Source organism: Octopus sinensis, linkage group LG4 (genome assembly GCF_006345805.1).
Source record: "Octopus sinensis linkage group LG4, ASM634580v1, whole genome shotgun sequence".
Lineage (NCBI taxonomy): Eukaryota > Metazoa > Mollusca > Cephalopoda > Octopoda > Octopodidae > Octopus > Octopus sinensis.
Window position 1 is genome coordinate 25530267 of NC_043000.1, and position 11226 is coordinate 25541492.

At 37.6% G+C, this 11226-nt stretch overlaps 1 protein-coding gene and 1 long non-coding RNA gene across 2 annotated transcripts in view; one reads left to right on the top strand and one right to left on the bottom strand.

Moving 5' to 3' along the window:
- Positions 1–2561, bottom strand: part of LOC115210982 (succinate--CoA ligase [GDP-forming] subunit beta, mitochondrial) — a 74360-nt gene extending 71799 nt beyond the window's left edge. Inside the window, exon 1 of the mRNA XM_029779816.2 lies at positions 2438–2561. Coding sequence (XP_029635676.1) covers positions 2438–2494 — 57 coding nt within the window. The 5' untranslated portion in view covers positions 2495–2561. The remainder of the gene's footprint in view (positions 1–2437) is intronic.
- Positions 152–11226, top strand: part of LOC118762905 — a 27528-nt gene continuing 16453 nt past the window's right edge. Inside the window, exons 1-2 of the long non-coding RNA XR_004998656.1 lie at positions 152–452; positions 2163–3424. This is a non-coding gene — a long non-coding RNA (uncharacterized LOC118762905). The remainder of the gene's footprint in view (positions 453–2162; positions 3425–11226) is intronic.

An 11226-nucleotide genomic window follows, 5' to 3' on the forward strand; every position in this document is an offset into this window, starting at 1 on the left:
TAAGGTAGACAGAAAAAAAGGGGTCGACAAATTTTGCACCAACACAAAACATTCTTGCTTTCGTATTTTCGTTTAGATAAAGAGGCTTGCTTGAGAGTCAGTTTTCAAATTCTATGGGTCAAAGGTTACATGTAAGATAAGATGTTTACAAACTAAATCCTCTACGTGGTCGTTCAAATTGCTACGAACGAAAATTCTATACTCCTTCAAATTACAACCTGCAGTCTTGGAAACAAGATGCACTGAACAATATATACGAAAGACGGGATAGGCATGAACGGAACGCTTCAGATCATAACCTTATCGACTCTTATTAGAGCTAAACGAAAACAAAAAAAGGATAACGATTTAATGAAGGGCTGGAAAATTTATTTAGAAAAAGATTTAACAAGTGACATTACTATAAACCGTCTGCAAGTCTTTATCATAAATTACGTGTAGCAACAGAATTGGTAAATATTTACAATAATTAAACGTGTTGGTTGGTAGGTGGGCCTAACAGAGTGAACGGTATTAAGAGGCGATTTAATATTAAAGTGAAATCCAGTGTAATTAAGAGAGATTATATTAGTGGAGACGTACAAATAGACTTTGATTATTCCATTTTTGTATTATGTTACTTATTGAACTTAGGGTCACCCTGATCGAGCTAACTATATTAAGACATTTCAGCCGCGATCATCACGATGCTTTTATTTAATCTTTTTGTTATTATTATTAATTTATTTATTTCTACAAGTCACATTGTATCTGGGGATGCCATTATGCAGTATGCCTCTCCCCTTTTTTGAGACAGTAGGATGTTTTATGAAGATTTGACTGCTATTTCTACCTTATCAAGCAACCACCTAGAGCAAAGATTCTCAAATTTGCGGTACATACACAAACGGAGGGTTTGAGGCAGTATTTCAAAGGGCGCGACGATAAGGGGAAAAGTATAGGCCTAACTTCATCAAAATTGCTTGGAACAAAATTACTAAGTAACTTTATTAAAATCGTTTTAGAGAACAAAATTATTAATTAACTCTTAAAAACAACATTATTCTGTTAGGCACCAGCGCGGGGAGACGATGTCATTCACCTTGTTTCGAACCAAGCCTCTTTAAGTTTGGAGGCAAGGTTGTGGGGTGAATGACATCGTCTACCAATACCGAAGGATAGCTGCACTTCAATATTTCATACCATTGTATGTGTTTCAATTAAAATAATAATTTAATCAGTTATTAGAAGAAGAAAAAAACAGAGAATGTAAAAATTAATTAAACATTCCCTAGGGGTTAGGGGCATAAAAAACGTTACGAATCTCCCTTATTCAATTACCTAGTTTACCTGTAACGACAGGTAAAAATTACTATTAATTGGATTTTAGAAATGAGTTAAGTAATACCAACCGACGGTGTTAATATAACTTCATTTATTGATAATCATGCTCGTAAGGGCATGAACGTTACAACTTCCCAGATCGCTTCTAAAGATAAGCTTTAATACTTATATACAAGACTCGAAGACAAGTAGCAATTTACACCATGTAATTATCATCAATCCGTCTCATTTCCACCTGACTCCAGACGACGATAGACTCAAAGGGTAAAAATAATAAACAACACGTGTCTTAAGTACTAATGAAGTCCTTCCTCTACCCGTATGTAAGTATCGGGTATTTGTGGATGACCTTCACCAATGTTCAAATTATAAAGGCCAACTAATCTTTATCAGAAAGAAGAAAAAAAAACTTTTCACGAAAACAAAGATAAAGTGGAGTTATGCATGGATATATAAACACTAATCCGCCTCAGGATAACTTCACACACACACATATTATATATATACATTTATATATAAATATATATATCTGTTGATCAGAGGTCCGAAAAAAAATTCAAAAGCACACTAAAAAAATTTTTTTCGAGCAGTAATAATATTTAATGTAGTGTTGGTTAAGGCTGGTCAGAAAGTTACCATTGTTTTCGCACCTACTAGCAATATCGACAACTCACCAGACTTGTTGGCCGGAACATAACCTTTATATATGTGTGTATATATATATATATATATATATATATACGAGGGTGTGTTGAGTTGCCCTGTTGTGTATATAATGTATGTATACATAAAGGACTCATAAGTTGTCTAATTCTTTTTTTTTTCTTCTTTTTATTTAGATTATTTCGTACATTGGCACAAAGGATCGGATACATAGGAATCGGTCATTATTAAGAAGTTTGCAGACTTTAAACCGATTCGCCTTCGATTACAGGTGGGACACGATCGGACGTGTAAATTGAATGAACATAACTGCGGCAGATGAGAAAGCAGAGAAAGGCGGGTTTTCAGCGCATTTCTGCTGCTAGCTTACATAATAACATTCATATGACTCGATGGAATGATGTAATTAAAAGCAAAACATGAAACATTAATGTCTGTGTGTATTCCTTACCTGATTCCGCAGCAACGGACAACACACATGTTGAAGCACTTTCCTCGTGGCCGCCATTTTAAAGATCTCACATGTCACAACAGAGAGAGAGAGAGACAAGACATAGAGAAAGACAGAGGGACAAAGAGATAGAGGGATAAAGAGATAGAGTTAGAGAGGAGATAAGTGGTAGAGAGGCAGCGAGAGAAGGGGTGAGTGATAAAGTAATAGTAAGAGAGAGAGATGAGTGATAGCGATGAAAGACAGAGACGTCAGTGTGAAAGAAAGAGGGACAGAAATATGTAGGAGTGATAGGAGAGAGGTAGATAAGTGACAAAAGGGAGAAAGAAATATATATGAGTGGATGAGAGGAAAAGAGGAATGAGTGAGGGCGGTGAAAATAAGGGAGAATTGGAGATAAGGAGTGAGGTAAAGAGGGGATTAATTGTAGGGGATTAGGTGGAGCAGGATATAAAAAGGATACTGTTTATAAAGAGAGAAAGTGAAAGGGTAAGTGATTAGATGAGAGGGGGAGAGGCGAGATTGATAGGGAATGATTGAACCAGTGAAGGAGAGGGAAAGGATTTGAATGGGAGAGAGAGAGAAGGAATAAATGTGTGAGTGAATGAGAGGGAAAGTCATTAAAAGAAAGAAGGGTAGAGAAAGAGAAGAATGAATGAGTGAGTGAGAGAGAGAGAAAGGAAGGGTTAGAAGGTTAAGAACAGACAATCTAGAGACAAATGAATGAAAGAGAGAGAGAAAACGGGAAAGAAAGTGAAAAATCATCATTATTGAGTTGGATGAGATGTATTAAGCAGAGAGAGAGAGAGAGAGAGAAATGGTGATGAGAAAGAGAGGAAGGAAAGGCTACAGTTTGATTTTTAACAAAAAGGCCGGTAAAATGTAAACAATGAAAATACTAAAGATGAGAAGATACACACGTGGTGGGAGAAAAGATGAAATAAGATGGGAGATGAAAGCAACACAATGGAGAGAATTAACCTAGCGGTAATATTCATTTATCTGTCTGTTTTTTGGGGATCTTTTCGGTTTGAACGGCAGTTTTTTAAGATAATTTCCACGTAACTAAACACTTTTAAACTTCGTATACTGGCAGAATGTGTTTATAAAACATCTTTTTATCTTGGCTTTATTGATAAAATTCTATAATTTGTAAGATATTTGTTGTTTTTTTTTCTTCAATTTCTGCAATTTCAACCAATCAATGACGTCTATTGAGGTGAAAACATTATGTGCCGTGTGAATGTGTCCCTCGTTTAAGAAACAGATTGGGTTTATCTACATTTCTGAAGAAAAAAAGATACCCTACCCCCCACCCCTAACCCTAACCCTAAAACAGATTGAAATGCAATAGATCGATACTACGGTCATACTTATGGGTGACAATTTCAAATGACACCACTAGAAAAAAAACCGGTTTTTTATTTACTTGTTCCAGTTATTGGATTGCGGCCATGCTGGAGCACCGACTTGAATAATGTAACCGAACAAATCGACTCCTGTATATTTTAAGCCTAGTATTTATATCGTTGTCTTTAACCGAACCGCTAAGTTACGGGGACGTAAATAAACCAACGCCAGTTGTCAAGCTGTGGTATGTGAAAGATACACACATATTATGTATGGCAGGCTTCTACACACTTTCTGTCTATCAAATCCTCTCGCATGGCATTGGTCGGCCTAAAAGTATAACTGAAGACACTTGCTTAAGTTGCTGCACAGGGGGACAAAACATAAAATCACACAGTTGTAAAGCAAGCCTCTTTACAGAATTTTTGCTGTCAGAGAGGACTGTTGTTGTTATATAGATATAATGTATTGAGTATTAAAGGAAGTAGTGAGTACTTAGTATGAAAGATTAAGAAAATGAGAGAGACTGAAAAAACGTGTTAACGATACGAGATACTTTATTAGACTGCCGTTGTTGTACAAGGTATTTGTTGTGGCGGGAAACTTACTGAATGTCCTTGTATCAAGGGAGACAATGGGCAACGTTGATTGTTCATGTTTGTTGTGATGATTACATAACATCTTAAGAGCAACATCCAAAACGTTGGTCCTTCTTGATGATTGTCAATTTTTAAATTAATAAATAATAATTTATTAATTACATCTCTATTTTCTCATCTTATTATAATATAGGCGCAGGAGTGGCTGTGTGGTAAGTAGCTTGTTTACCAACCACATGGCTCCGGGTTCAGTCCCACTGCGTGGCATCTTGGGCAAATGTCTTCTACTATAGCCTCGGGCTGACCAAAGCCTTGTGAGTGGATTTGGTAGACGGAAACTGAAAGAAGCCCGTCGTATATATGAATATATATATATATGCGTGTGTCTGTGTTTGTCCCCCTAGCATTGCTTGACAACCGATGCTGGTGTGTTTATGTCCCCGTCACTTAGCGGTTCGGCAAAAGAGACCGATAAAATAAGTACTGGGCTTACAAAAGAATAAGTCCCGGGGTTGAGTTGCTCGATTAAAAGGCGGTGCTCCAGCATGGCCGCATTCAGATGACTGAAACAAGTAAAAGAGAGAGTAAAGAGTATAAACCACGGTGTATACAGTTAATTTGCAATTGAGTAATAAATGTAATGTTCAATATTCTTTGTATCGGTAACAAAACCAGAACTTTCATAGGATTTTGATATCCCTCAAAGAGGTTTGCAACCTTTATTTGTGCTTTTATTATTTGTCAACTAGTTAAACATTTGATCAATTACCCAATTGATTGTTTGATTAATCATCTGATCAGTCAATTGATCAGTTAGATTCATTTCCTAGTTTTCAGATTCTATATTTATACTGAGTAAGACGGTGAAGTCATTGATGAGGCCATGAATGGAGATGAAAGGACTCTCACAAACCATGCTGATTGGTTGGTTGATTGACTGAACAATTAATTTTTTTAAATCAATTAGTTAAATGGTTAACAACTTGACTAATAATAATAATAAATGATTAACTAATTGACAAATAAAGAAGTGAAAGAGAACCAGTGCATGTGTTTATTATTAGCATAATGACCCTCCCAAGATTCTATATTTATACTGAGTAAGAAGGTTAAGTCATTGATGAGGCCATGAATGGAGATGAAAGGACTCTCACAAACCAAGCTGATTAGTTGGTTGATTGACTGAACAATTAATTTTTAAAAATCGATTAGTTAAATGGTTATATATATATATATTTATATTTACACCGGAGTAAACACATAAATGTGAAACAAGTTGGAAAAAAAGAGTACTCAAATACCAGTGGTAGAGTAATATGCTTTATTTTAAGCAGCAGAAAATTCAACAAAATCTGTTACTCTGAGTTTCTCGTTGCCGTTCATCAGACAGTTTTTGCTAGAATGGAACCGATATATCAATTCAATCTAGACTCTTACAAACGCTACACCTTTAAAAAGAAATGGACTTGTTTGATTGGCCCTTTAGAAAAAACGGTCAATCTTCGAGCAATAAACAAAAAGGTCAAAAATATATGTATATATATATAAAAACTTATAAAAATTATAAAATCCGAGGAAAAAACCTTACATTGAATAAAATACATATTGACGTTAATGAAGAAAGTATAAATTAATGCATAGAAATTAAACCTGTTATAAATATTACACTGCAATACATATTTATATTAAAATGTACATATATATATCAACATATACAGAAGGATGCGTGCAAACGCCATACATATACAGACGTATAAATATAAATATAAATATATACATAAATGCATGCAGCGTTTGAATTTTCTGCTGCTTAAAATAAAGTATATTTATATTTATATATATATTTATATATATATATTATATATATATATATATATATATATTTATATATATAATCAAAATCAAAATCAAACCAAATCAAATCAGATATCAAAAGCAGAACCAAAATCGAAGTCGATCAACATCAATGGAAATTGCAGCTGTGATACCAGTGCCGGTGACAAGTAACCGAACCATCCGATCGTGGCCGTTGCCTTCCTCGCCTGGCCCCCGTGCCGGTGGCATGTAAAAAGCACCATCCGTCTGTGGCCGTTTTCCAGCTCCGCCTGGCACCTGTGCGGGTGGCACGTAAAAAGCACCCACTACACTCATGGAGTGGTTAACGTTAGGAAGGGCATCCAGCCGTAGAAACGCTGCCAGATCAGACTGGGCCTGATGCAGCCTCCTGGCTTCACAGACCCCAGTTGAACCGTCCAACCCATGCTAGCATGGAAAGCGGACGCTAAATGATGATGATGTTGATGATATATTTATATATATATATATATTTATATATATATGAATATATATATATATATATTTATATATGAATATATATATATATATATATATATATATATAATTTTGAGAGAAAGACACAATATGGTCCCATTATTCAATCGGATTTTGGTAATTTGTGCCTTTCGAAACACGTGTAGAATGAAATAAAACGATTTCTGTTCAATCTGCGTTCAGCTCCATTTCTTCAATTCACCAATAATGTTATATATATATATATATATATATATATTATATATATATATATTATATATATATATATATATATATTTATATATGAATATAATATATATATTATATATATTATATATTATATATATATATATATTATATTATATATATATTATATATATTATATATATATATATATATCATCATCATCATCATCATCATTTAACGTCCGCTTTCCATGCTAGCATGGGTTGGACGGTTCAACTGGGGTCTGGGGAGCCCGAAAGCTGCACCAGTCCAGTCAGATCTGGCAGTGTTTCTACAGCTGGATGCCCTACCTAACGCCAACCACTCCGAGAGTGTAGTGGGTGATTTTATGTGCCACCGACACAGGTGCCAGACGAGGCTGACAAACGGCCACGCTCGGATGGTGTTTTTTATGTGCCACCGACACAGGTGCCAGACGAGGCTGGCAGACGGGCACGCTCGGATGGTGTTTTTTATGTGCCACCGACACAGGTGCCAGACGAGGCTGGCAGACGGCCACGCTCGGATGGTTTTTATGTGCCACCGACACAGTGCCAGACGAGGCTGGCAGACGGCCACGCTCGGATGTGTTTTTATGTGCCACCGACACAGGTGCCAGATGAGGCTGGCAAACGGCCATGATCAGATGGTGCTTGTTACGTGCCCACAGCACGGAGGCCAGTCGATGCGGTACTGGCTACGGCCACGTTCGGATGGTTTTCTTATGTGCCACGTGCCACCGGCACTGGTACCACAAGATACAAATTCCATTGATGTTCATCTATTTTGATTTGTTTTGATTTGATTTTGATTTTGATTTTCACTTGCCTCAACAGGTCTTCACAAGTGTCACAAGAAGGAAGGTATGCACAGGTGGACTGACTACGTCCCAGTAGGGGCCATGGGTTATGGCCTGACTAGTCTTGCCGGGTCTTCGGATGGTGTTTTTTATGTCCACCGACACAGGTGCTAGATGAGGCTGGCGAACGGCCACGATCGGATGGTGTTTGTCATGTGCCCACCGCACTGACTACGGCACTGATGGATTTCTTGTGTGCCACAGGCACTGGTACCACAAGATACAAATTCCATTGATGTTCATCTATTTTGTCTATTTTGATTTGATTATACATATCATCATCGTTTAACGTCCGTTTTCCGCGCTAGCACAGGTTGGATAATATATATATACAACGGACTTCTTTCAGTTTCCGTTTACCAAATCTACTCACAAGGTTTTGGTCAGCACAAGGATATAGAAGACACTTACCCAAGGTGCCATGCAGTGGGACTGAACTCGGGACCATGTGGTTGGTAAGCAAGCTATTTACCACACAGCCACTCCTAATGATAACTACTTAATAATAATAATAATAATGATAATAATAATAATTATAATGGTTTCAAATTCTGGCACAAGGCCAGCAACATCAACCCAGTATTCAACTGGTATATATTTTGTCAAACCCAAAATGATGAAAGACAAAGTCAACCCTGGCAGAATTTGAACTCAATGTGAAGCCAGACAAAATGCCATTTTGCCTGGTGTGCTAACAATTTTGCTTGCTCACTGCCATAATAATAATAATAATATTAATTATTATTATTATTATCATTACTATTTTATTGCCTTTGCACAGCTTCTAATGCTGGAGATGTACTACAGTGTCAGCTGTTCACTACCAGTGAGCTAAGGTAACACCTCTTATTTTTCAAGCACCTTCCGGAGTATTCGAGTGATTCCAAGCAATGCTGTTTTCTGCAAGCGCACCACCCTTATTGCAACCCCTATTTGTTCCACATACTTCTCGAGATTTTTGCTCACTGTTCCCAGGGCTCTAACAATTATTGGTACTACTGCTACCGTTTTCATCGACCACAACTGCTTAACTTCCCAAGCTAACATGTTGTATCTCACGACTTTTCTTTCTTCTTTATCGCATACCTTGTCAGCTGGGCATGCTATATCCATGATCCAGTACAGTTTGTTTTTTTTCTCTTAAGACTATGTCTGGCTTCCTATTATTATTAATATTGTCCAAAAGGAAGTGCATAAATTGTGAAAGGATACAAATACCTCAAAACTGAAGTTTTCAAGATGTGGGGCATGAAGGTAAAAACAATACCAATAATAATTGAAGAATTGGGTATGATGAAAAACATGAGCAAAAACGTAGAGGCTACACCTGGATCCTCACACTACACACTATCCAAAAAATAGCCCTGCTAGGAACAGCCCTCATCCTATGTAAAACACTATCAGTTCAATAATATAACATAAACAAAATAACCTACAAACACAAGACACAAACTATACAGCAGTTATCCAATGAAATAAACTTCCACCAGCAATCTCAATAACCAATGCATTACACACTCAACATAAAATACAAGCAGTAACAACACAAAAGACTACACAACACCTCAAGAGAAAAAATTAATACAATACAATCCTGGGAAGAGTTTGCGCACTCCAAACAGCACTAAAGAACACAATGCTGCACACACACACCCCAGCAACAGCGAGGTGTAGCAGGTGGTGCAGTAGAAATTTGCTTCAAACAACCAAATGTTGAACAGTTATATCATAGTGATAATAATAATAATAATGGTTTCAAATTTTGGCACAAGGCCAGCAGTTTCGGGGCAGAGGAAAGTTGATTATCTTCACCCCAGTGTTCAACTGGTACTCATTTTATTGACCCAGAAAGGAGGAAAGATAAAGTTGGCCTCAACGTAATTTGAACTCAGAACATTGATACGAATAAAACGCCACTGAGCATTTTGCCCAGAGTGCTAATGATTCTGCTAGCTCACTGCAACCATCACCACCATCATCATCATCACCATCATCATCACCACCACCACCATCGTCATCATCATCATTTAACGTCTGCTCTCCATGCTGACATGGGTAAGATGGCTTGACTGGAGCTGGGGAGCTGCTGCACTCAGTTCCAGTCTGATTTGGCATGGTTTCTACAGCTGGATGCCCTTCCTAATGCCAACCACTCCAGAAGTGTAATGGGTGCTTTAATGTGCCATTTGCATGGCACTGGCAATCACCATGACTACAATGGGTGCGTATCATTTACATAGCACCAGCAGCAACCACAATGATTCATGAGTGCCATTTGCTTGGCACCGGCAATAACTATGACTCACGGGTGCCATTTAGATGGCACCGCAATTCCCGGGTGCCAATGTACATGGCACCATTGATGACCCATACAGGGAAGGAAAAGTTAACATTAAAAATGACGATGATAATGATTATGATGACAATAATTTTATCGCCACTGGTATAGCTGTGAGACTAAGAAGTTTTCCTCCATGTGGTTTTGGGTTCTGTCCCACTGTGTGGCACTGTGGACAAGGGTCTTCTGCTATAATCTCAGACTATCCAAAGCTCTGAGAATGGTTTTTGTTCACAGAAACTGTACGCAACAGAATGCAATGCATGCACGCGCGTGCACACATACACACGCACCACATGCACGCATACACATGCATATACGCACATATGCACACAGACATTATCATAACTTCCGTTTTCCATGCTGGCATGGGTTGGACTTTTGACAGGAGGTGGCAAGCCGGAGTACAACACCAGGCTCCAGTTGACGGTTTTGACAGGATTTCTACAACTTCATACCCTTCTTGATTCCAACCACTTTACAGAATAGGCAAGACTTCTGCATGTCCCCCCACCAAACCATCCTTTTTGAAAGAATTTTTTTCACACCCCCCCCCCCACCGCTTTTCGGCTACAGGGAATACGACTCTGCAAAAAAGTTTGCAAAAATCGACATTTCTAAATTACCAACGATTTCCATTATTTTAAACTTTTTACACATTTTTTTTTTTTTCAAAATATGCGGAAAAATACGGGGATTATGATTCTGAAAAAAATTTCCAAAAATCTTTGTAAAATTGTTTTTTAAGAATTTTTTTTCTTCTAAATATGCGGAAAAATACGGACATTTCTGTATTTACGGTTAAGTCAAAATTGAAGAAGTTGGAGGGAAAGAGGGGGAAATTTTGCAATGCCAATTTTTGGCAATTTTCCGGAACCTCCGTATTCGAAAACGGGAGTTTTTGGCAAATAAAATACAAAAATAAACAAATTTTGAGGGGGGACGGGCGGGAGTCTTTACGTGACTCCAGCACACACACACACGCACGCTCATACACACACAGACACTCACTCACGTAGAAGCAAACGCATACAGTGAGGGAGAGTGTGTCTGTGTGAGACACACGCATACACACACACACACACACACACAAATAGACAGTCAGACA